Source organism: Nothobranchius furzeri, chromosome 4 (assembly GCF_043380555.1).
Source record: "Nothobranchius furzeri strain GRZ-AD chromosome 4, NfurGRZ-RIMD1, whole genome shotgun sequence".
NCBI classification, from domain to species: domain Eukaryota; kingdom Metazoa; phylum Chordata; class Actinopteri; order Cyprinodontiformes; family Nothobranchiidae; genus Nothobranchius; species Nothobranchius furzeri.
In genome coordinates, this window is record NC_091744.1 from 79,115,077 (window position 1) to 79,142,460 (window position 27,384).

Below are 27,384 nucleotides of genomic sequence, written 5' to 3' on the forward strand. Positions count from 1 at the left end.
AGTGCAGTGTGCATGTGCGTCACTTATTTCGGTCCGGGTGAAACATGACCCCGGGCGATTGCAAAGCCATGAATTAATTAAACATGAATTAAACGAAGCTTCGAGGCAGAGAATTTGACTCGAGGATTTTTTGTACTCGAATCATTCGAGGTACTCGAGGAATCGTTTCAGCCCTACTGTAGTGTCCTTGGGCAAGACACTTAACCCACATGGCCTGCTGGATGTGGTCGGAAGACCGGTGGCGCTTGTCCTCGGCAGCCTCGCCAGCCTCGCCTCTGTCAGTGCGCCCCAGGGCAGCTGTGGCTACATTGTAGCCCATCACCACCAGAGTGTGGATGGGGCTGTAAATGGGTGAATGACTGATGATGTTTTAACATGTCTTAGGGGATTCTAGAGTTGGCAAACACTGGTTTCCTTCAGCAAATACGCAGTAGAATTGGATACATTGGTAAAACAACAATCTACATCTTTAATTTAATGAATAGATGAAACAACGTGTGTTTCTAATGGGATGTCACAATCGTGACAGGAAATATGTCCATCACTATTACTTGTTCTACTGTTATAACTATTTTCCCAGTCTTTCAGTTCATTCAGCTTTAAAATAACAAGCCAGTCAGTAGGGCTGCAACTGACGACTATTTTAATAGTCGACTAGTCACCGACTATTGAAATGATTAGTTGACTAATTGGATAATTATAAAATGTTTGTTAAATTTAGCATGAGATTGCTTTAATTATGTGAAAAATGATAATAAACACAAGAAAGATGGGTACTTCAATGGAAAATGCATATTTTATTGAACTTTGCTGCTGATAGGCCAATTCATACTAAAAGTAAATAAAAACTGGCCTATCTAACAATAATTAGGCACAGTGCTTAGTCAGTATAGACATAAATGCATAAATAAAATTAAAATACTTTTGTCAGGCACAGTCGGGCATAACATTAAATCTCTCTTTTTCAAAAGCGAAAATATGTTTAAAAAAAGTACATCCAAAACAAAATGTATTGGCTTTCGTGTTATGTAAATCTTACCGAAGGAGAGTCAGACACTCTGTTTCATTCAACTGTCCGACGTTCTTTCTCGTTAAGTGTTCATGCATCTTCGAGGTGCTGCCGTGATACACAAGGACTGCTTTGCAAATAATGCAGGTCATCTTTTTATTCCCCCAATCCAGGCTATAACGCTCCCAAACTTTAGATGTTTTGGTACGCGTAGCTGCTGTGTTGGACGCCACCATTTCTGTTAGTTGACGCTCAACAGAGAAGCTATTGCGCATGGGCGACTCTGAGCAGAGATTGTAATGAAGTGGCAGGAGTTGAAACAGAGTTCAGGGTTGCATTAATGTTTTTTTATGTACTGATATGAATTAAACATACCATTGGTTAGGGCTGAATGATAATTCAATTATGATTTATATCGATCGATAGACGTGTAGTTCAATAGAAAAAAAATTGGATCCATAAAAATTTCAATAAAAATTTTTCTTTCTCCATCATTGCCTATCGAGTAGCTTCATACTAGTGTCATTACTTACACCCAACCAATCAAAAACACAGACCCAAGCACACTCCGTCACCAAGCCCTCCCCTTTCAAACCTAAACAGACAGCAATGTGACTTAAACAAGATGTTGCAGCAAAGAGAGGTGGAAGAAATTGTCCTGAAAAGGTTACAGTAGTTCACCAGTGTGGCAATACTTTCATTCTTACAAGTCTGACAAAAAACAAACATTTGCAAAATTTGCAGAGAATCGATAAAAACTAAGTCAGGTAACACAACCACCTTGTTTTTATCACAAAATAATGATATAAAATGGTAGTGGTGGGTGCAATTAATCGATGTGGCGATGCATCTAAAAGCTTAACATGTTGTTTCGGCATCGATTAATGAGCATCGATGCTAAAAAAAACATAACATCAACGTTTTGTTGTGAAGCCGGTACTAAAAAAATTAAAACGTAACCGGAGCCTTAACGTGCGCGCCGCCCGGACTGTTTAGTGAGTGGCACCTCTTTGACCTCTTCTCCATCCTGGAGAATGTCTCCAAACTACCGAAGAACTCAGATTTTTTCTGTTGCCTATATTCCAGACTGTCGTCGTCGTCTTCCTCCGCTTATCCAGGTCCGGGTCGCGGGGGCAGTGTCCCAACTAGGGAGCTCCAGACCGTCCTCTCCCCGGCCACCTCCACCATCTCCTCCGGCAGGACCCCAAGGCGTTCCTGGACTAGATTGGAGATGTCTCCCCAGCGACAGCTCTGCGCATCTCAGATCGCAGCGGCGCTTGTCTGCTGTGCGGCTGCCGGCTTGTGGAGCTCTCGGAGACCTCTGTGTTCCACCCGGTTTTACCCAGCGGTCAGCCCGGCGTATCTCTGACTCAGAAGCTCTGGTGTTGTGCACAGTTAACTCCGGTTGTAGCTAGGTTGCTACCTCCGTTAGCTTAACTCCCACCTCGGCGTTAGCTTTGGGTTAGCTTCAGGTTAGCTTGTAGCTAGTTTGACCGGGTGTCGTCAGTTGATCCCAGCCTTACAGTCCCACCCTCAGCTCCTCCTCTCTTCCCTTTTATGGAATTGTCTGGGCTTGACGGAACCTGTGACACGGTCAAAATGGCGGTGGTGGCCACCTCCCATTTTAGCACAAAAACGTGATATTGGAGTCTATGGAAACCCATTGTCCATATATATATATTTGTCGATGGGCTGCACTTAAAATGTGTTTTATACTTTTTTCATAGAATTTAAAATAAATATTCCTATGGATTGATAGGATTTTTTTATCGATCAGATTTTTTTTTTCTATATCATCCGTCCATCCCTACCATTGGTTACCCTTAGTGTGTTAAACATGCAGCTGACCTGTGTGGCCTCCGCTGTTTTCATGTCACAGTCAGGTTGTTCTTATTCCCGTCCATCATTGCTTACGGATCATCATTCAGAGATGTTTGATTTGTCATGCAAAACAAACAGTTAGATTTTTCAGAAACATTTTGTAACAACTCATAGCCAGATGTTTGTTCTTTAGATTGGCATTTTACATTCAAAATGCTTTCTTTAATATTACAAAATCAAACCTAAATCCTTTATATAGCAGTTGAGGTCCAATTTTCTGTCTGAAGGGGCCGTTCCCATGCCTCCCTGTCTTTCGTCTTCTCTCCTGCTTGCTTTCCATTCCACATCGGTCATGACTAATCCTTGGAGACTTGTCTGTGTTGACTGTGTTGCTCTCTGATCTCAGATTACACCTTCCAGCTCTCTGTGAGGGATGGATTCAACTATATGAGAAACTAGATACTAACCCTTTCTGCACACTCACGTGTGAGTATACAAATGAACAACACAGATAACCAAACGTTAGAAGACCAAATAATACTTTTATACTTAGTTCTACTGATTGGGCAGGTCTTGTTTCATAGAGATTCAGCATTTTCCTCGTACTTCGTGGGTGTCTTTGTGTTCACGGCTGCGTTATGCAGTCTGCATAGCTGTGGTATTTTGTTCAACCCGTGTTATGAAAGGCATGAAGGTGTGAACCTTTGCAATTAGGGAGGTTCATTAAATGAAACAGCTGCTACAAGCTCTGGCAGGAAGCTGTAACTCATTACTGAGACTCATACATCTATGAAGCCTTCACCAATATGAATTTAGAGATTTTTAGCCTTTGTCATGTCTAGATTGTCTTCTGAGTCATGTCTTTTTGAAACCGATTCATGTGAAATTCTCTGTCATGCTTGGAGCGGGTTTGATATAGTTCATTTGAATGAGAAACACACCGGGTTCAGGCTCAGTTAAGACTTGTTTCTCTTGGGCAGACTTGAGGATTGTCTTGGCGGCACAAGTGAGCAGACTTGGACCATATTGATCTTGGAGGACATCTGCCCTGCATTTATATCAGCCTTTTAAATTAGACATGTTGTTGAGGTCACTTGCAGCTTGCTGCTCTCTATATTGATTGGAAAACATGGATAACAAACTATACTAGACACTCTGCATTAATCACAGTCTTTGATAACCTGGAGTGTATCCATAGATCAGAAAAAGGTTAGGGACATGTTTGGATTACATTTTGTTCTACACTCGCTTTTGTTCACATGCTGGCAACATGCTCCTGAGATTCTGTGTTGGTGATGGGATGCAGTCTGGCCTTTTCAGAGCCTATACCTCTTTGTCTGCAGCTGTCTGTTTTGCATTATACACGATACGGCCGTGTATAATCGGATCATAATATCCCAAATAATATTAATATAAATTATAATACCATGCATGATGACAAAGTGGGTTATGATATAGAGTAAATAACATCAAAGTACGGCTGTGTAGTGGCGCAACGCTGCAACTGCAGTTAAAATAACATCCATATAGTTGGGGGCAGAGTGAAATCAGGCTGGGGCGGCACAAAATTAGCTGGACGCGGCCGCCACGCAAATTTGAATGCAGGAAAAACCCTGCTTAAAGCTTTATTGCTTACCCCTTATACAAACTATGGTTTGCATCGTTGTGCTATAAAATGGAGAGATTTTCTCGAAGACCCTGTGGCTGATGACTGCTCTCAGGTTTCAGTGTTCTTTTCTGCATATAAGCATTGATTTTCTTGGAAAGACCACAAATATGACTTCAAACCATCGCACAACCCCGAATTTTAGGCTTTTTACTAGTAATAGTTTGATAACTTTTGTCTGGTTTCAGAGCACTTACAGTTGATTTTATTTTAAATAATCTTGAATGTTTATTTATTTGGCAGACGCTTTTATCCAAAGCGACGTACAATTTTTAACTTAGGGCATGTTGTGATCTGTTGGAAAACGTCACATTGACTTGTCAACAAAGTCTAAAAATGATTAGATAAGTGTAGAGAAGAAGTTCCTACATTTAACTAAAAACCATGAAATGTGAAATCACCTTAATGGATCTTTTAAGTAAATTTAGTCAGAAGATCGGATCTTTTTATTGCAGGGATTGAGCAACACTTCATATTAACTTGAAGAAAAAGAGTGAGTCAGGTTTAAAAGTTTAAAGATTTCTTACTAAACAAATTAAACTAGACTAACTTTAAACACTAGGTGTATGGTGTAACTAAGGTGAAGTAAGACTGAGAATGCTGCATGTGTGAATATGTTCAGAACCAGCAGATCCGGAGAAACGATTAGTTCTGATGGGAGTGAAGATGATGTTTCGCGCTAAGCTTGGTTTGGAGATTTATAACACACATTGACACGCCATTCTGCCGGCCTACGTACCCTTTGCCAAAGTCCCCGTTAGATCAGGAATGTCGAGGTCCAGCTTGACCTTCTCTGGAACCGAAGCCGGTAGGAAAAGCAGCGGTTGCCGACCAGACCAGTCTTGAGATACTTCCGGGTCACGACAGTTTATTGGCATCTAGCAAGACCCAAAAAGGGGTCGTGATGGTTCAGCTTTTATTCTGAAAGGAACCGTTGCAGCAGGTGGAACAGCAACAGATTTAATCCAGCTTGTCGTTGGTTCTTTCGGCTGAAGAGGAAAGTTACGGATTGGCCACTCCGACAACTTCTCTAGAACGCTTGAACTGAAGTTAAGATGACGTGGGCATAGTTTTATAATTTGGATGTTTTGATTTACGCTAGAATCAAAAAGGGACAGATTTACCAAACACCACCAAAACCACGCCTCTCATCAGATCTGGAAGGTTCTGATTGGATCAGAAAAAGGAAATGTGTCACGTGATCTTAGCATTACGTGTGATCAGTCTCTAGTGGAAATATTTAAAGTTATATTACTTATTATAATACTACTGATAATAAACATTGTCATTTCACAGATTGATTCACATTTTAATATTGGACTAAAACTTTGATTAGCTTTATTAAAAAGGGAGTTCTTCTGATTTATTAAAAGAAAGAGTCCTTTGTCTTCATTCTTCTCTTGAGCTGGAAAGGAAGAAACAGTTTAGGAGCAGAGCATGAGACCTTGAGCAATATCTCATGCAGATTAGGTTTGTGTCAGAAACTTCTGGTTTTGCTTTGAGCAGAACAGAGCAGGGCCTTTTAGGTCAGAAATGGACAATTCATCACGCTACATAAGGATTTAAGGTACAATAATTTTGTTCCATTAAGTGAACGTACTAATATTGTAAAGTTACTGTTTTAAATCTTTAACCATTCCTTTAAGTGAAAACAATTCAATCAAAGCCAGTACGCTGCAGGAACTAGTTGCATCTCAGGTCTCGGCTCACCGAGTCTCAGGAAACCACAGAAGTGATGAATTTGACTGAGAACATGATGTTTTTCCAGTGTGCTGAGAATCAATATGGCAGTTGTTTTTGCGTTCAAAAGATGAAAACATGCAATTTGTTGGACTGCATCTTTAGAGGCTGGTCTGTTTGTAAAGTTTGTTCAAAATTGTCCTAAATTGTGAAAGCTCAACTGAAGAGCTCAGCTGCAACTTGACTGTGAAAAGGAGAAGTGATTCAAATGCCAGCTGGTTTGGAGACGGATGCAGCCAGAATTAAATTAGAATTTTGTCAACGAAAGTTTGTTGCTTGTGAAGGTCGAGGCTTTGTCTGTTTTGAAACAGTCAATGTTCTTGGCCGGAAGCATATGCAAAATAAAGACCACCACAACAGATTATATAAATAGTATAAAGGGGTGTCATAGTTGATAACATTGACCATCAGAATTAGTTGGCATTTGTAATCAATAGACATATAATTTTGATTAGTGATGCACCGATGTGAAATTTTGGGGCCAATACCGATATCCAATGTTAATATCACTGTTATAGCCAATAACCAATATTTGCTGATACCGATATGCTGACAATAATAATACCGATAATGCTTATAAAATCAGCAGATTTTGTGTTAGAGCTGTAGCGAAGCGTCACTGATGTAGACAGCTCAATTCTATAAATTTGTCGACGTCAGATCCGGTAGTCGACGCAACACGCCCACTTGTTGCATCCCCAGGAGTTTGTAAATCGAGGAGGAACCTGCAAGTTTTTCCTCCTCTAGTTCGCCCTCTTCTCCACCTTCACTAACATCTCCGCCAAATACCGAAAACCCGGAACAATGTCCGTGCGCTACTAGATTCCTTTCCTGTTTTGTCCACGTTTGTCTCCTGGCAATGGATAACAACTTCACTGCTTCGTCTCTACTGCAGATGTAGAGAAATCACCGGGAGCGTTTCTCCCTTCATAAAGGAGCTTCTTTTAGACATTACGAGAGCTGTTTTTGGCGGTAGCAGTCTCTCCTCTGTGCTGGTCTGTTTGCTGGGTGTTTTTGGTTTATTTAAACTTGGTAACTTGAACTTAACGTTGGTAAAGCTACTGTTAGCATCTTCGCTAACAGCTTCTTGCGTTTGGATAAGCTGTTACGTTTTGGTTTAGAGTTCATCTTTTTTGTGGTGTAGATCTCCCTTTTATTACATTTAGAGTGTTGTGGGTTTTTGGTTTAGTTTAAAATATCACCTTGAGTTTGGTTTAACCACCGAGTTTAGAGTTTGGACCTTTGGAGATCCTTATTTTGGTCCAGAACTCAGTAATATTTGCCCAGTGAGACATTCCTAGTTATTTGCTGATATTGACCTTGGCCCATTGACCCCTATGAAAAGAAAATGGTCAGTAATTTGGGGATAAAAATTGACTCCTCCTTAATCTTGACACTCACGTAAATACAGTGGTGAGGTCCTGTTTTTTTAATCTGAAACGACTATCCAGGATCAGGCCTCTGCTGTCCAGAGCTCATCTGAAGTCTGTGTTGCATGCTTTCGTCCTGTCCTGTCTGGACTACTGTAACGCTCTGTATGCCGGTCTGGCCCAGTGCACGGTTGCACAGCTCCAATTTGTACAGAACTCAGCGGCTAGGTTCCTGACAGGTACTAGATGTCGAGATCACATTACTCCAGTGCTGACTACTCTGCACTGGCTCCCGGTGCAATATCGAGCTAAATTTAAGATCTTAACTCTTGTTTATAAGGCCCTCCAGGGCAGTGCCCCCTCTTACATTACTGCACTTTTGCACAAGTATGTTCCATCTCGGTCTCTTCGCTCAGCCGAGGAGGGACGTCTGGTGGTCCCCCGGTCGAAATATCGATCGAGGGGTTATCGTGCATTTTCTGTTTTGGCTCCAACTCTGTGGAATGAATTGCCATTGAGCATTAGGCAGGCGCCGTCCCTTCAAGTCTTTAAGTCTCATCTAAAGACTCATTTTGATTTGATTGCTTTTCAGCGAAAGGGTTCATTGAATTGCCCTGACATTATGATTTTTAATACTTCTTCTTTTTGATCAGGATGCTTGATCTTATTTTGTCCACCATTTGTTTTTAATTGATTAGTCTCATTCCATTACCTCTCTGTATTTGTAATATTGCTTGCTTATTTTATGATTTTATGTTTTTATCTTGCTTTTATGCCCAGGTACTGGGAATGTCTTTATGATGCTGTTCAGCACCTTGGGCTGCTGATAACCTTGCGGAAGGTGCTCTACAAATAAAATTGATTGATAGATTAATTTGTACTTTTGTTATAATTCCCCACAGGCAGAATTAGTTTTATTATTCCCAACCTGTGGATGGAAAGATGTGTTTGTTGTTGTTGTAAATAAATCTGATCATCGTTTAAACTTTTAAATCCCGTGTTATTGTCCCTTCCTTTTTGCACACGAGTCCAACTCCCCAGGAAGGGTTGTAACACCACTCGCCTCACGCACATAAGTGACCAAAACAAAGCAGCATGGAGACACTCCGTCTCCAACCACCTCTCAGGCAGCAGCCTGCACTCCCGTGTTTTACATGTTACCAGAACATAACCAATAAAAGAAGTGTTATACAAAGTGGAAGGCCTGTAGTGTTTATTCTCTTACAATTGATCACTTTTTTTGAGGAATTTTTTTGAGATTTTCTGGTTTTTATTAATTGTGCAATAGAAAAATAACAATAATTAGATTAATCGTCTAAATAGTCATTAGAATAGTCAACTATTCGATAAAATAATCGTCAGAATAATCGTTTTAAAACTAATCGTTTACCCCAGCCCTAGATGATGATGATGGAAGCATGGTATGCACCTCTACTGGCTTTTGACTCAATAACTTAAAGCTGAGACAATTGGAGGCACATTCTTACTACATTTTGATCGTTTGACTGCAATTTTCATGGTTTAAAATGATTAAACACACTTTAAGACCAAGACAAACTGATAAAATACTGCTATCTTCATGGTTTTATCACCTTAAGGTGAGTCAGGTTTTGTCCACGCCAGCTCCCTGTTGACTTAAGCTGTGTGAGTTTTACGACTGCTGACATGGCAAGTGATGATTCATCAGAGGCCTGAAGGGCTGGAAACGGGACGCGGTTCTGTTTTTTTTAATAGATTTGACGACTTTTTGTCAGAGAACTAAATGAAATTTGAGCATCTTCAGTGGCTCTATTCAGTTGTTTTGCTGTCGGACTCTGACGCCCTGTCATTCTTCAGATTTAACAAATCGACCAACAAGTCATTTGGAAGATCTAAACACGCCATGATCTAACTTCAGCGTAAATAAAACCCGACCACACCTGTTGTGACGTTGCTCTGTAATTACTGCTGTATCGCTACTGTAATGCAGCACCAGTCATGATGAGTACTAGTGATGCGTTCAGGTAATCATTGACTTCAGGGTACAATGCCAAACAGACGTCATGCAAGGGCTGGACGATATAGAAAAAAGTATATAGATATAATTTTTTAAAAATATTGATCGATATTGATAATTATTGAAAAATATTTTCAAAATTGTAGAAAATATTTTACGTGCACCCCTGGCCATTTTAATTTTGGTATTTTGGTTTATTTCTCCACCTCTTGTCGCTGCGACATCTTTAGGCCTGCCTCAAACGACTACTTTAATAGTCGACTAATCGTGTCATTCATAAAAGTTTAGCTTTTTGCACCAAGATGCTCTAATATACCATCATTAGCTTCTAGTCTGAAGTGTGATCAGTTATGTGCCATCTAATAATAAAGACGACAAGTTGATAGCTTATCAAACAACTTTAATGAACTTTGTAACCTGTTAATACAAATGCTACAGTCAGATGGAGGTAGGCACCTAAAACCTAAAATGACTTGTGTTCACTAGAGGCATGGTGGCAAGGTTGAAGCACTTCATCTTCCAATCATAACTCAGTAGCAGGACACACCAAGGTACGTGTCTGTAGCACGGCTGGTCCACACGTCAGCAGTCAGGGACCATCGACAGCTCTGAGGGTCTGCTTTACCGTAAAGATAAAATATATTAAAGTTAGTTTATTTACCAGATTCATAATTCTGTTATATCACATAAAGTAGGTTAAGTTTTAACACAAAGAAAATGTTTTATGCTTAAAAAATATTAGTTTCTTGATTCCTCAGCCAGCAGCCTTTTTATTTAATCATAAAATGCATTTTATTCTAATGTTTATTTTATGTGTCCAGAGAGAAGAAGAAGAAAAAAATATAATTTCTAAAGCGCCTGTCAAGATAAAAATTACGAGGCGCTTCACAAAAGCAAAAAATTAAAAAATTTAAAAAAGAATTTAGAAAATGGTTAAAAATATCTTTAAAATGAGCAAAAAATAGACAATGGTGATTAAAAAAATGTTAAGAAAGAGAGAGAGTGGACAGGAAAGAGGAAATCAGTGGATCCTGAGGAAGGTGGAATAGGTGGGGAGCAGAATAAAGAGAGAGTGGTGAAGAAGTCATACAAAAGCCAGCTTGAACAAGTGAGTCGTCAGCTGCTTTTTAAAGGAGACCACTGAGTCCACTGTTCTCAGGCTCAGGGGGAGAGAGGTCCAGAGTCTGGGGGCCACAGCAGCAAATGATCTGTCACCTTTGGTCTTTAGCCTGGTGCTGCACAACCAGTAGGCTTTGATCACTGGACCTCAGGGACCTGCTGGAGGTGTAGGGACTAAGAAGATCACCAATGTAAGATGGTGCTTGTCCATGTAAGGCCCTATAGACCAGAACCAGGATCTTGAAATGAACCCTGAAGTTGCCTGGCAACCAGTGAAGCTGGAGAAGCGGGGTGATGTGAAAGAGAAACAGAGAAGACACACACACACACACACACACACACACACACACACACACACACACACACACACACACACACACACACACACACACACACACACACACACACCTTAATGTTGTTTAATTCTTCTTTTCCATCATGTTGAACTGGGATCAGCCTGATAGATGGTTGTTGTCATATATATGTCTGTAACCTCCACTGTAACGTAGCGGGATGAAATAAATCATTAGTGTTTATAATTAGAGCAAAAATACGTGACACACAAACGTCTTCTTAAGGTAATAAAGTAATCATCTCTACTGGTGTTGCTACAGCTATAAATACAAGTACCGTATTTTCACGACCATAAGGCGCACCTAAAAGTCTTAAATTTTCTCCAAAATGTACGCCGCGCCCTATGGTGCGGTGCGCCTATTGTGTTGTTGTGAGACGCGAACGTAGTAGAAGACAAGGGGCGTGGCGTGAACGTGCGGACGTGAGCGAAGACAGACCTGTGGATCTGCCACATCGCCATCAACATCCTCGCTATTTGCCTCAGACTCCGGCTGTGAGTCTCCGTCCACTTGCTCTGCTTCCAGTTCAGAAAACAGCCGTACGGTCTGAACTGCCTGGTGGACATTTATCCTTCTCATCATCCTTTATATAAGCCTAATAAAAGCCTACTAAACTGCAGCGACAATATATCTGTCCGGATCGCTCCAAAATATGAAGTTTACCGCCAATATCTGTCTAATTGTTTGCTGTTACTCCGTTCGCGCCACTCCTTTCCCCACGAAGCGGCTCCTTTTTGCGCACATCTCGTTACTCTTGCAGCCTTCCTCTCTCTCTCAGCTACATAATGATACTTTTTATCAATTGAATATGTGAGACTTCCACCAACAGCAAAAGGATCTCATGTTTTTGTGGGTTTTTTATGTTCACAAGCACATTCCCTCTCACAGATTACTAAACTGCTGTTTTAACAAGTTATCAGATTGTCTATAAATAGGTCCTTTTATAGTTGAGTATAACTCCGCTTTTACGTTGCCTATTAACAAAATTTAAAAACTGGGGTGTAGTTTATAATCTCCTTTTTAAAGCTGAACTGAAACCAAAACTCAGAGAGGCGGAGTCTTGCTGCTACAGCGTCCCAAATCAGACCTGTTCTAAAGACGCAGACCAGTCCATGGACCCCAGAGGGTTAATAAACACAATTCAAATCACACTATTTTCTTAGGCCCATTAATAACACACGTATGATTTTGTTCATGTGGAACGTTTATGTGGTTAAATCCACCAACTACCGGTAAACACATTCTGAATTTAGCGCATCAGCGCTAGAAGCGGCGCTGCGAGCAGCTGCGACCCAAAAAGTACCAGAACCGCTGACGGCGCATGCGCAATCATGCATCAACACCGCTCGCCCGCTATTTCCCTAATAACACACGCTGTTCTTTTTTATTTCAACATGTTTTTTACTCACGAAGATTGTCGTGTTCTTGTCAAATTAAACTGATCACAAAACACAGATTTACTTTCTTTATTTCGTTTTCCTCATCCAACCCCCATAAATCCCTGTGTGTCCTCCTGCAGCACTCCCAGTGTACGCCCGGCGAGGGAGACCCGCGATTATCGCTTTGTCGCGCATGTCTCATTGAAAATGAATGGAGGAGAGGCGAAGTTGCCTCCCGTGTGTCGAGCCCATTCAGCGCACGCAATGAGGAAGTGCACGTGCGCTCTAAACCAGGTCTGAACCAGGACTAGAGCAGTAAAGTGAAGCATGCTTTCGGCTGTTTATAATTTTCACAATGTCTGGTTTGCACTGATATGTTCCGAGTCCCGAGCCCGCACAGATGTTTTACCGGTACGTTTTACCGCGCCCGCGCCCTATAACCCAGTGCGCCTTGTGTATGTGTTAAATACCAAAAAGACACCCGTAACTGAAGCTGCGCCCTATTACACGGTGCGCCCTGTGGTCGTGAAAATTCTGTATTTCTGTTGATGTTAGCAGCTAACAAGAGGTAAACTTACCGAGGTGACTCTTTGTTCTTCCTGTTAAGATGCTCGTGCTTCGCCGATGTGCTCCCGTTAAAGGAGAGTTTCGCTTTGCAGTAGTGATGTGACGTTCATGAACAAATCTAATCTTTTGAACGGGGTTTCAAAGTGAACGATGAGAGCCGAGTCCCTGTAGAGATCCGTTCATCTTGTCTTCCGGTAACAAACCTCCCCGGGAGTCGGTGAAGCGCGCCCGCTCAGACCCCCACCCACCGCTGTGACGGACGTAAGAGGAACCGTAACCAACCCCGTGTGCCCTCACGGACACCGCGGGAACACGTTGCTCTTATTTCTGCCACATGATAGGTTATTATAAAAAAAGGAAACTTTTTTTATCGAAGTTTTATCGACCCGTTGTTTTCTCTATCGCACCACATGTCTGTCGATAGATATATTGAACTACTGAATTATCGTCCAGCCCTACGTCATGCCAACCCGGAGAAACTTGGATCATGTTTAGTTGTGCACGCCATCACGGATCTTGTGACTGATGAGCGATGATCCAAGGAACATCAGAGGAGTAGAGAGGTTATTACCTTGATCTGTCCTCTGAGCTGCAGATGGATCTAGGGCAGAGTCTAATTTAAGGATTCACTCTGACACAGATATATGTTTGGCCTCATCCCAGTTATTCGGCGCCTCCATGGACGGCTGGGAGTTTACGCTCTGGTTATGACATTTGGCTAAATCCAACATAAGAGCTCTGCTCTACACACTGGTCGTTTCATTATTGTGTTTATTTATTATTATTTTTAATTGATTTCAGATGTAAGGATTTATAAAAATCGATCCAGACTTATGCAGTGGAACTAGGCTTTGAAGCATGAAGCGAAGTTTTCCTAATCTCTGGTTCTATATTTAGATTGGTGGATGACGTAATGCAGTCAACAAAACACAGACATGCTGTGTGTGTTGCGTGCTTGCATGGAGGATGGGTGGTGTGTGTGTATGTGTGTGTGTGATTCCTGCGTGAATCCTGTCGATGTGTGAAATCCTGCAGCTCATCCAGAGGAAAATCTGAATCTGAAGCTAGAAAAAGAGCCAAAGCAGGATGAGTTTTGTTCTTTTTCATTTTCACTTTAAAGTTTGAACTTTAAGCTAGAGCTTTAACATTGATATCAGCAGGGCTGGGATGATAATCAGTAAATCAATTAATCGTATGATAAATGAAAATTCAATAATTTTTCCAGCCTCGATATATCTGTCTTTGTCAGACACGTGACCTGCACGTCAACCACACCCCCTTAGCGCCATTTTAGGTGTATGACTTGCGTTGCTAGGGGAAGCTGCAGCTGAAGTTGCAGCAGAACAAGAGTCAATAGGATGGATAAAAAAAAACAAGGATGAACATATCCGTTACAGGAATAAACATCTGAAGGAGGCTAGAGATCTGCATTTTCAGAAATTGTCTACAATCAGTAACGTAGATCTCTATGACCTCAAAGGGAACAAACAGAGCTCAGGCATTTCATTACTGACGAAAATATATCACTTGAGTAAGTTAAAGGATTAATTGTTGCATTTTAAAGGGTGTACTTGCATTATTGTGATATAATAACATTACATAAGTGGTTATTTTGCTCTCAAATATTTTGGTCAGGGGAGTTTACGGTTAACCGCTTATTAACCATTTAATAGCTTCAATTACTGGTTTAACACATTTTGGAAAATTTGCATCCCTACTGCTGACCAAAAAACACACTTGAATTTTGTGGAATGGACAGGTGCCCTATAGGGGGCGCACTTTACCTGCTTTACAGCTGTTAGCTGTAATGCTAGTAGTTAGCATTTTCAATTCGCCTATCGTCAATAAAAAGCGCAAGAATAAGACAAAGTTGGCTTTTTTGTCGGCATGGTGGAGCCTGGAAGCAAACGTAATAGTAATGTCTTTAATTGGTGAAGCAATAAGCTAAAACCACACTACCTACACTGGTTTGAGGGAGCTAAAAGAGGCTACAAAATCACGGGCTGATGGTGACCTGTCTTTGTTACTACTTGACCACGTTACTACTAGAGAGTCATAATATTTTTGTCCAGCAGTTTGGATCTTTTTACTTTGTGGCTTATTTTAGTATTAGTTGGCTCTTGTTAGTGTTAGCTTGTTGTTAGAGCTAGCTACAGCAGGCTACAGCAGGTTGTTTACGACAATTGTAATTCCACTTTGAACCAGTAGGGCAGAGGAGCAGGAAACTGCTTTCAGTTGCTGATGATGCTTTTTTAGAAAACGGTTGGACTTACGTTGTTTCTTTTTTGTTTGTTGTTTGTGCAAAAACATGAGAACTAAGGCTGGACAATAGTTCAATAACGATGGAAAGAAAAATGGTTCAATAAAAGTTTCCTTTCTTCTTTCATTCTAGCCTATGTGGTAGCTTCATACTAAATTCATTACTTACTCCCAACCAATCAAAAACACAAACCCAGACTTAAACAAGCTCTTGCAGCAAGGAGAGGTGGAGGAAATACTTCCAAATAACGATTACGGTAGTTCACCATCATAGCAGTATTTTAATTATTACAAGTCTGACAAGAAACATACATTGTTTTGCATTATTTGCAAATAAAGCCAAGTTTGTTAACAAATTAGCTTGTTTTATCATAAGTACATGAGTACAGATATACAATGGCCAAGGTTGCAGTTAAAAATATTTTCTACATTTTTCATAATTATCAATAATTATTGATATCGATCGAAGTGAATTTTTTTTATCGACATATGCTTTTTTTTCTCTATATGGTCCAACCTTAATGAGAACCGGTCTACTGGTTTGTAGGAGGATACTTTCAATTCAAATTATGTAGCAGGGTTGTTTTTGTTATCCTGGCTCAGCCTCCGTAGAGAAGCATAACAAGCAGGAAAGCTCTCTGAGATGGACTTTTGGATGTGTTTCAATTAAATTTGTAATCTATGATTTATCCCAACCAAGAAAAGGTCCTGCCGTAACATCTTTTATTTATTTTTAATCTCTCAAACTGAATAAAATTATGAAGTTAGCCTTCGGATATGTTTTAAAAACATTGTATGTGTACTTACAAATTTTCAGACTTTTGATGCTTTTTTTTTCCAAGGTCATGGTTTACTCTACATTTTCCTCCAGAAGAAATTATTTGGGTTGTTATCCACGTTGCAGGGCCCTTTCAGTCGGGTCTGGCATGGTACCCTTTAGCTCTGATCCCTGCTGTCTGTGGCGTAGCAAATCTCCAAGCTGGCTGTTTTCACTGCAGGGAGAAGTTGGCAGGGTGTGAAAAGGAGGCCATCTGACCCCTGTACCTGCTTTCCTTCCATTATGAGTTTCCACTGAAGCCAGGATCACATTAATTTCATGAACTAGCTCAACATCTTTGGAAAAGTACAGGTTATTTTGGTTATTGAGTATAAAGAAATATGTCATTTCATAAATTACAATCCATTTTTGATCTGCGGCCATATTATGTTAAATGTGGTAAAATTGTTGCTCAGTAATGGAGAAATTAATAATCTGAATTATTTTGGTGAATAGTGAAATTGCAATTCTAGAAAACAGGATTACTCAGTGAGGTGGGACACACTCTCCAGAGTTCACATTTTAAAGAAGCTGTAGATACCGATTTATGTCAGCAGGTGGCAGAGTTGAGAAATTTAGTGTTGACCTGAATTGTGGCTCAATCCCAATACTTGCACTTCCACCCTTGCGCTCTTCAATTGTGCGATCCCGGCCAGGGGTGGGAGTGCGTAAAAGCTGCGGCACACCAGAGGCAGATACGCCGCACTGCGGAAAAGCTGCAGATACACCACGGTTTAGAGAAGTCAAGTGGTGACACAGGATGCGCCACTGAGCGCTTCTTGGAAAGTCACGTGATAGTCACAACATCACGTGAGACTTGAGAGCAGGAAGTGCGACGTGACTCTTGTTTATACATTATCAGACATGCCGTCGTGTTTTGTGAGACTCCAATTCATCAAAAATGGGATAGCATGCTATTTATTAGAATATTTTAAGATCAATAGTACTTCAAAGTAGGGCTGCAACGATTCGTCGAAGTTGTCGACAAATATCGACATTAGTCGACAATGAATTTCATTGTCGACGTTGTCGCCAGACGTGTTTTTTCTGACCGAGTGAGGCATCTTACTTCATTACAATCTCTGCCGAGAGTCACACATGTGCAATAGCTTCTCTGCTGAGCGTCAACTAACAGAAATGGCGGCGTCCAACACAGCAGCTACGCGTACCAAAACATCTAAAGTTTGGGAGCGTTCTAGCCTGGATTTGGCGAATAAAAAGATGACCTGCATTATTTGCAAAGCAGTCCTTGCGTATCACGGCAGCGCCTCGAAGATGCATGAACAGTTAACGAGAAAGCACTTCGGACAGTTGAATGAAACAGTCTGACTCACCTCTGTAAGATTTAAATAACACGAAAGCCAATACGTTTTGTTTTGGATGTATGTTTTTTTTAACGTATTTCCGCTTTTAAAAAAGAGAGATTTAATGTTATGCCCGACTGTGCCTGACAAAAGTATTTTAATTTTATTTATGCATTTATGTCTATACTGACTGAGAACTGTGCCTAATTGGTGTTAGGCGGCATTTTTATTTACTTTTAGTATGAATTGGCCTATCAGCAGCAAAGTTCAATAAAATATGCATTTTCCATTGAAGTACCCATCTTTCTTGTGTTTATTATCATTTTTCACATAATTAAAGCAATCTCATGCTAAATTTAAGAAAAATGTAATAATTATCCGATTAGTCGACTATTCGTTTCAATAGTCGGTGACTAGTCGACTATTAAAATAGTCGTTAGTTGCAACCCTACATTAAAGTTATCAGAACTGTGGTTGAGTTTGTGCCATAAAGCCGTTCCGCGTCGTAATGTCTGTTGTAAACTGTACTCTACAATGTTGTAAACCGCGCCGCAGTGCTTGAAATAGAATTGGCACCCATCTTCAGCGCCTCAGAGTGGCGCTTCTGGGACGTGGCGCAGCTCTCCGCGTGTAGCCACTCTCATTAACAGTAATGGCTTCTATTTACAACGATGGCGTGGAAGCTGCGTGGGTGCGTCCGTCTCCGGTGTGCCCTAGGCTTAAGGTGTCCCGATTCTCAAGTGCGGAAGTTGACCACACCCCTTTTGCACCCTTGATCCACACTTCACCCAAGTCTGCATCTATTTGGACTTCGTTGAAGGGTGTTGAGAGATTGGAGGGTTAAATTATGACCAATAAGATGTGATAATTCTATATAGAGATAGAATATCAACCTGATTGATCATTGAACGTTTAACCAGAAGAATTTAGGATTCTTTGCTTATTCAGGGACCATAACACATTTTGTATTAATTCAGACAGAGTCAAGTATATGATTGAAAATAAACTTTATTTTCTAGACTAAATACATGAAAAGCTATAATGATATGTGATGGAATGGTGTTGTGTGAAGTAGTAATTACTCACAATCCTTTTCTGCAGGAGCAAAGGCTGAAGCGCCTTTTTTGAAAATATGCATTTTCAATTCAAATTGTTCAATTTAGGATGATTAATTGATAATCTTAATGATTTAGACAAAGATTTAATGTGGACGGCAATTGATGTAAAATTTGTCAAACAACTGTTTGGTTGTTTGTTTGAAAGTTGGTAATAAAAAGGGGCACAGTGCAAGTATTGGGATCGTGCCATCGTCTGCCATAAAAATGCTCAGCATCTGGCCTTTCTAGAATAAAAAAATCTTATGAACTATTTTGTGAAATGTAGCCATTCATCTAAAACATGAAGATACCAGCTGATTAAGCAAAATTTTTACCTGTTTTATCGGTCATATAAATAAAACATAAGCTGGTATACAGAACTGCTATGGAAGCTCAGATGTCGACGAATGCAGTCAAAGAACTAAAGGTTTTTGAGAAATGTTGATGCCTGGAAACAAACGGTACTGCTTGGACACCTTTTAATTTTTTTGTTGATTCTTTCTTTATTTTCTTGTTTTATTCCATGATGAATCTCACACGATTGCAAAAGAACTGTGATTCCCTCCAAGCAACACAGACGCAAGTGATTTCTTTTAAGGGTTTATTGGACGTCCTTTCATTGTGGACCTCTTCTGTCCTCCTTTCCTTAGACCTCGCTTAAACCGTGAAACTAAATATACAGGATATTACAATTAAAACGTATACAATAATGTGCAACAACATAAAGACAAATAAATACCTCGTTGGCTGTTTTGCTTAAACACAAAGGGAATCCATCTGTCTTCCTTTAAGTCCTTTCGTTATTTATTCCTTTGGCAATGAATTGAATCTCAGTCCGTTCTCAGCTAGCTGCTTGTCAGCACTTCATCCAGGTTCTGTCTGTTCCTCACACCTGGCTTGTATTCATCAATTAAGGGTGTGGCTGGCAGAGCAGCTCATGTAACTTTTCAAAATAAAATTACAGGAAACACAACCAACCCAGTGTCTTACAAATGGGAAAAATAAATAAATTAAGAAATAAACAGTAACAGCAGTTACAAGAACGCTTCAGTTAAAGAAACTTTCTGAACTTCTCTGCACACGTTTCTACATTTGCCCACATAATTTTCTCTCTTTGCTTTGGGGAATTCATGCACTGCAAATTTTTTGCTTAGACGAAAAATGTATTTAGCCGCAAATAAACCGCATCGACTACCATTTTTCACCCTCGAGCCACCGTCCCTTTTTTCCTGTCATTATTACAGTTGTCATAATTTATGCTCCTCTCTCTCCTTTTTGTACTAACTCTGGTGTTGTTGGGTGCTGTTTTGGTCCAATTCTCTCAATAGATAAAACAAGGGATCCTAATGATAATCTGTTTGTTTTTGCACTTTTAAACGACCATGAATGATCTCATTCCCCTGGAGGATAAAAAGTCCAATGCATTAGAGTAAAGTACTGCGCGCCAGCTTGTTAAAGCGGCACATGTGAGGCAGGTATTAGAGGAAAATTGTGAGCTCCATGTGGACTTTTAGAATAATTTTACCAGCGTCACATTATTATCAAAAATGTATTATTTTATGGCATTTCGGGACTGAGTCGTCATCGTGTCTTGAGGCTGGAACCAGCGTTGAGTCAGACATATTCGTGCACTTGCGTCTTCTTTACTTCCTATCTGACTTCCTGTAAGGTCTATGACCTCCCAGTATGTAGAGACTTCATCCAAGACCGATACAGCTTTTGCAGGTCATGTTGCTGCAGGACAATTACTTTAATTGGGATTTGTCTGAGCAGCTGTTATGCATGCAATTGTTTAGACAAAGTCGGGGTCACATTTTTGAAGAGGACACAAAACGATTAGTCACTGATCATCTGAATGTCTCCCTACATTGAATCCCAATTATTCAAGTAGAACGGTTCTCTGATTTATCATTTTCTTTCTTTCTCAGGACGACTGAAAATGCTTGAGGCTGGAAGCTAAAGCCCTCCAACAGAGAGAGGCTCTTACCGGGCTGGGGCTGGACCCACGGCCCCCTACCTTAGGGTGGGGCGAAGGGCTCTCTAAGCCCTTCATAAGTCAGGAGCATGGGGGATGGAGGTGCCAGTGCAGCTGGAGGAGAAGGGGTGAACCTATCCCACGCGCTGTTTGACAAATTTGTTCAGGCGTCAACATGTAAAGGCACCCTCAAGGCCTTCCAGGAGCTGTGTGAACACCTGGAAGTGAAGCCTAGCGAGCACAGGATTTTCTATCACAAACTCAAGTCCAAACTTAACTACTGGAAAGCCAAGGCACTGTGGGTGAAGCTAGATAAGAGGGCCGTCCAGAAGGAATACAAGAAGGGACGTGCCTGTGCCAACACGAAGGTAAGCCTGCATCTCTGGAAACTCGATAATTCATCTAAAGCTTCAGCAGGTGGCTTGGTGGGGGCTCCTGATCCCAGTGAGAGCCAGCAGAATAAATAATGTGATCCACGTCGTCTAAGACTCATGTAATGTGAAGCTCTTGTTTACCAGCCAGACCACAGCACAAGGACAGGAGAACACAAGGACACGTGATGCTAGGAAGACACTTTGGCTTGGGCTGAATCCCGTTTCCGTACCCCTTCCCATACACACACCCAGGTTAACACTTCTTTTGCCGTCTTTATTTAGTGTCTGATCATTGGTGCGGGGCCATGCGGGCTACGTACAGCCATCGAGTTGGCTTTTCTGGGGGCCAAAGTGGTGGTTTTGGAGAAAAGAGATGCCTTCTCCAGAAACAATGTGCTACACCTCTGGCCTTTCACCATCCAAGACCTCAGGGGCCTTGGGGCCAAGAAGTTCTATGGGAAGTTCTGTGCTGGTGCTATTGACCATATCAGTAAGTACTCTAACTCTACTGTAGTTACATCGCTGCTGTTTAGTTCTCAGATTTAATTGCAGGAAGATGTTTGTCCTTGGGTTGGGTGCGTAATGGTTGTTGATGTTTTTGTATTTTTCTGTTTTTGGTACTTGTATGTGTGCGTGCGTGTAGTTACATGTGTGTGTGTGTGTGTGTGTGTGTGTGTGTGTGTGTGTGTGTGTGTGTGTGTGTGTGTGTGAGCCAAAGGTTTACTCATTGTTGGTCATTCACATGTGAGGTTATGACATGAATGCGTATATAGGTTTTATGGGTTTTACAAATGTGTAAATTGGACGTGTTTTTAGAATTTAGAGATTTTAGTGCCGGCTGCTTCACAATGCTGTCTCGAATTGCCCCTCGGGGACTAATAAAGTTGTCTTGAGTCTTGAGTTTTTGTATTTTTCTGTTTTAGGTATTCGTCAGCTACAGCTCATGCTGCTCAAAGTGGCTCTTCTGCTGGGCATTGAGATCCACGTCAACGTAGAGTTTAAGGCTCTTATTGAACCCCCTGAAGATAAAGAGAGCGAGGGTAAATGACAAAACTCCTGGGGGGGGGGGCGATGAAAGGGGAAAGCATATCTGGTTCATTAGAGAATTGCCTAACATGCCAGAAGCTTGGCTCTGTGGATGCATTTCTGTCTGATTACATACGCTGTGTTTTCTCAGGGATAGGCTGGAGGGCTGAGGTCCACCCCAGGACACACCCTGTCAATGAACTGGAGTTTGATGTCATCATTGGAGCGGATGGAAGGAGAAACACACTACCAGGCAAGTTTGCATTGATGGGCTGGATGAAAATCATTAGCAATGCATTTTGTTTTTTTTTCCCTTGACTAAACACGGCAGAACACAAGAAACACTGTTTTTGTTCTAAGTGGACTTGAAGGTTACGCAGAATGATTATGATGTCACGCATATACAGCTGCAGACAGAACGCTGACCTCACTCTGGGCCCTCGTGCATGAATGAGCACATCTGTGTGTAAGTTTGTTTGCGGCTAGCCGCTACGCTGAACTTCAGAGTATTTGCTCCCCTGGCACCGCAGAACAGGAATTGTTGAATTGGATATCTGTTTCCTTTATGAGCACCGAGACCTCACACACTGCCACAAAGTGAACCCTGTATAGCAGAGCACCGTGATCCCTATCTATAGTACAAACTGTTTAATCCATGAAGTGAATCTTCATGCTCCCCTTGAGATATCCAGTAACTATGAAATGCATTCAAACTGTGTAAAAAATTAAAAAAAGAAGAAGCTGGAAAGCTGTTTATGTCATCCAGATGAAGAACATCTGCTAGTGTTTAAATGCGTTCAATAGGTTTTGATATGTTCTCAAAGCAAATATCGTTGCTGACTTGTTCTGGTTTTGTGGTTCGATTGTTTACTTTCTGCCGAGGAAAACAAAGAAATGGAATCTAAGCTGCAGAAGTTCACATCCGCAGACCTCGTCACTGGTCCTGTAATCTTGTACTCTTCCTCAGGATTTCGGCGTAAGGAATTCAGAGGAAAGCTGGCCATAGCGATCACCGCCAACTTCATCAACAGGAACACAACGGCCGAGGCAAAGGTTGAGGAGATCAGTGGCGTGGCCTTCATCTTTAACCAGAAGTTCTTTCAAGATCTCAGGGAGGCGACAGGTCCGTCACAGCAGTGCCTCGCTTTGATGACACATAGGGATGGGTACCTTTGACATTTGAATCAATTCAGTACTAATTCCCGGTACCTAGGAATCGATACCTGTACTTAACGGTACCAATTTTAGATACTTTTGAATGTTTAATATTTTAATTCTCTTTTATAACTAAATATATATTTTTCTCAATATATAACCATATTTGATAAATATCACGATAAATAACATTCAACTGTTTGCATTTTAACATCGTCCTTGTAGTTTTATAAGCTGATAATTAAACTGAAGCAAACTTCTTTACTGTGAACTAAATTTACTGTGTATCTTCATTCCTTTTGCCATCTTTTTTCATTTGATTTTTCCTACTGGGAAGTTGGAATTTCCCAGGAGAAAGCGAACGCACCATTAGCTGATAACAATGGTAGCAATGGAAGCTAACATACCAAGCTAACGTTATCTTAAACAGTTTATTTAGCTGCTGGAGCAGATTAAAACGATGATGCCTCACACTTGGATCGCTGTCGCTGGTTTCATCTTCACCCAATCACCCGTCGCATTTAGTAAAGTGAAGCCAAACTTTAGAGCGCGTTCATGTTCTTCCAGTCGGGTATTCGGAGTTCCGAGGAGAAAGCGAACGCACCATTAGCGGAACGGAAGCTAACAAATCAAGCTAACGTTGTCTTGAACATTTTATTTACCTACCGGAGCAGATTAAGATGAGGATGTCTCACTTAGATCGTTGTCGCTGGTTTCATCATCACCCAGTTACCCATCACATTTAGTGAAGTGGACCCAAGCTTTAGCGTGCGTTCTTTCTACCATGCTGCTCTGTTTACAACTTGCTCGCAGCGACCGACGACATAACGCTCTTGCGCATGTCTAGGCAAGTTCTCGTTATGAAGGACGGGTACCGAAACGAGGCACCGTTTCAAATGACGTGAATCGGTGCTCAGTCGGTACTATGGAATTCGGTCGGTGCCTTAAAAAGTACCGAATTCGGTACCCATCGCTAATGACACATGAGGATTTGTTTTTGTTTATTTTAAAGCGTAACTTAGTGACTTAGCAGATTCCTCACATCCCTCTCTGCTGTGCTTCAGCTGCACCTCTAAATATTTGCAGAAGAGCCAGTTTTATATATGCAGCAGCCTTGTAACCATGGATACTGTAGGAGTAGTTCTGATTGACACTAGTTAGAGACTCCTACTGGCTCTTAGTGCTGTGTATTGGAGTTCCTGGTAATTAAAACACATTTTTTCATACCAAGGTTTAGGTTCTTTGTCAGTGTGATCACATAATTAAACTTTTTATGATACAGCATAAAATAAACCACAAATGTTGGATTTGTTTTTGGTTTTTGGCCATTTTAATATCACCGTTTGGCTCCTGGGAGCTCCGTAGGCCAAGAAATAAAGGCAAATAGGAGAATTATTGTGTTCTTTCAATCACAGTTTCAGTTTAGTTAAAAAAAACCAATGAACAGGCTTTGTTTGAATAGTTTTTAGTTTTTATGTTTGACTTTGTTTTTTGGGCCTTTCTAGGGTCATGTGTTCTGAGTCCTGTAGTTGCTGCTCTTAATCTCGATGGAAAACAGGAATCTGTAGCAATAAGGAAAATAACTGCTTAGGATGTGACAATGCATCTTTTTCTTTTCAGGTATTGACCTGGAAAACATTGTCTACTACAAGGATGACACGCATTACTTTGTGATGACTGCCAAAAAACAGAGCCTGCTGGAGAAAGGAGTCATTCTGCATGTGAGTGATCAAAGCACAGAGGGGTGCTTCTCTCTGCACGTGTTGAGTTCTCATTCTGTTTCTCTGTGGCAGATCTTCTTAAATAACACTATTAGAAGTATGTCACGTTTTTTTCTTTTCCTCTAACTCTCCTTTAGTGTTTCAGCTTTTTATTCTCTTAGCCCGGCATTAGCCTAATGGTCGAACCGAGCCAACAGGGTTCAGGAACTTGCTGCCAACTCAAGCTCTCACTGAGAGTTTGTGTCCACTGGCGTTTCCCGGGGCATTTTCCACAGGAAACAGGAAAGGCCTTTTTAAATGTCAGTCTTCATGCGCAGGCATTAATGAAGGTGTGCTTTGGTACCTTACATTTGTTTTTGAGCAGTTTTTGCTGTAAAATCTTAGGACCAAGCTGGACAGATCCTCCTAACACAGGAGTGGGGAACCGTGGTCCTCGAGGGCCGGTATCCTGCATGTCTTTGCTCCAACCCTTCTGATTCAGTGGTTGAGTCACATGTTCTGCAGCTTTTCAGGTTTTGCAGAAGTTTGTTACTCACCTGCTGATTGAAATCAGGTGGGATGATGCAGGGTTGAAACTAAAATATGCTGGATAGCGTCCCTTGATGGACCGGGGTACCCCACCCCTGCTCTAACAGGTAGGGGAAAAAAACGTCAGGAAAAGGAATAGAGGAAGGTTGGAAGGGTGAGCTTAAATGGGCATTATGGAAGTTTGACAGCCAAAACATGTCTAGAAATAATAAATGTCTTCTTCATACAGTCTCCTGCAATGCCCTGGTCCTGTAGAATGAGCCCTGGCATTTTTACTGTGATTGCCTGTTTTTCTGTAAAATCACAGAAAAAGAGAGATGCTCGGGTCGAGCAGGCTGCTTCATGCGCGTTCACGCTCAGGCATCGCCCGTAGCGTTTGCTATCCGTAGCTTTAGCAGCAGAGAGAGAGGCAGTGCCACTTTGTCGCTGTTCCTAACGCCTAGTGACAAAGCTAGCTACATTTCTGAGGACCCTTAGCTACTTTCTGTAGAACTTTCTTCTAGATATTTCCTGCAAATTAGCAACAAAATAGCCATTTTCGCTCCGAACCGTTCTTTGGATTGACGTAGTTTCAGCTGTCATCAAGGATATAAATATTACAGATACATCAAATGTTACTGGCACTTTAGCTCACCTAGTAAGATGTCTGACTCTCATGCAGAAGACCTGGGTTTGATTCTGGGTGTGAACATAGTTTTAGAGTTTCTTTTTTACATTAATGGTGTTTTTTTTACAGTAAGATGCCCAAATTTTTATTTGAGACTCGCCGAACGGCATTGAATTCACAGACAAAAAAGATGTGGGTTCAACTTTCATTTTGGAACAATTTTTCAAGCAAGGGAAGGGAATGATCTGAGCATGCATATCCAAACACATCACGAGTCTTTGATCATGCATTTTTTTATTTGCATGCAAAGATCATGTGTGTGAAAGGATCTGTTTTGGGATCCTACTTCCTGTTTCTTTTCTTGTAGGACTATGCAGACACGGAGCTCCTCCTGTCCAGAGCTAACGTGGACCAGGCTGCCTTGCTGTCTTACGCTCGCGAAGCTGCAGATTTCTCCACCAACCACCAGCTCCCCACACTGGACTTCGCCATCAACCATTACGGTCAGCCCGATGTAGCCATGTTCGACTTCACCTGCATGTACGCCTCGGAGAACGCCGCCATGGTACGACAACGCGGCGGCCACACGCTGCTGGTGGCGCTCGTAGGCGACAGCTTGCTGGAGGTGAACACTATTACAAGTGTTATTTTTTGGGGGGTTTTTTGCACATCAGTCCTGGTCTTTATCTCTTTTTTCGTGGCTGCGGCCATATTTGGTTGATGAATGCGACGTTGGCTGTTGTCTGCAGCCGTTCTGGCCCATGGGCACCGGCATCGCTCGAGGTTTCCTGGCAGCCATGGACTCGGGGTGGATGGTGAAAAGCTGGGCCCAAGGGAAAACTCCTCTAGAGGTTCTAGCTGAGAGGTGAGAATGTGGAAACATTGATACACACACACACACACACACACACACACACACACACACACGCACTCTTATTTACACACTCATGCACAGTCACACCCTTTTATCACTAAGTGCTTTACTAGGAATTGTGTCTATATGCGATTTAAAGCTTCAGTCCCACCTCTCCTAGTACTAATGGGATAAGAGGCTCTCAAAAGGCCTGAAAGGGATCACGTGACTCCATAGTTGTTAGAGTCTTGGTAATATTTGGGTTTATTTAGCCTTTGTCTGTCTTGGGCAGATATTTTAATCTGCGACTGTGTTTTAGGGAGAGCATATACCGACTTCTGCCTCAGACAACGCCGGAAAATGTCAGTAAGAACTTCAGCCAGTACAGTCTGGATCCTACCACACGTTACCCAAACATCAGCCTCAACTTCCTCAGGCCCAGTCAGGTGAGGATGAGTGGTCTGGAGATAGTTTTCATGCCTGCTGCAAACGCGTCTCTCTCCATGCTGGTGGCATCCTGTTTTTATTTCTGCTATAATTCTTTGTTTTTAAATTAGTTTGATGCTTAAAATCTCTCTGGACTCTCATTTGCGGTAATCATGTCGATGTTGCAGGTACGCCACCTCGTTGACACAGGGGAGTGCAGGG

At 41.5% G+C, this 27,384-nt stretch overlaps 1 protein-coding gene across 9 annotated transcripts in view; it reads left to right on the forward strand.

The window, feature by feature from the left end:
- The window catches only part of mical3a (microtubule associated monooxygenase, calponin and LIM domain containing 3a), a 124,301-nt gene that overhangs the window by 37,063 nt on the left and 59,854 nt on the right, over positions 1-27,384 (forward strand). For all 9 annotated transcript variants that reach the window (XM_070550462.1, XM_070550454.1, XM_070550455.1 and 6 more), the window contains exons 2-11: positions 20,426-20,840; positions 21,129-21,336; positions 21,770-21,886; positions 22,024-22,125; positions 22,840-22,995; positions 24,648-24,748; positions 26,251-26,508; positions 26,633-26,748; positions 27,056-27,182; positions 27,351-27,384. The exon at positions 27,351-27,384 is cut by the window's right edge and continues 60 nt beyond it. In XM_070550462.1, the coding sequence (XP_070406563.1) occupies positions 20,562-20,840; positions 21,129-21,336; positions 21,770-21,886; positions 22,024-22,125; positions 22,840-22,995; positions 24,648-24,748; positions 26,251-26,508; positions 26,633-26,748; positions 27,056-27,182; positions 27,351-27,384 (1,498 nt within the window). In that variant the 5' untranslated portion in view covers positions 20,426-20,561. The remainder of the gene's footprint in view (positions 1-20,425; positions 20,841-21,128; positions 21,337-21,769; positions 21,887-22,023; positions 22,126-22,839; positions 22,996-24,647; positions 24,749-26,250; positions 26,509-26,632; positions 26,749-27,055; positions 27,183-27,350) is intronic.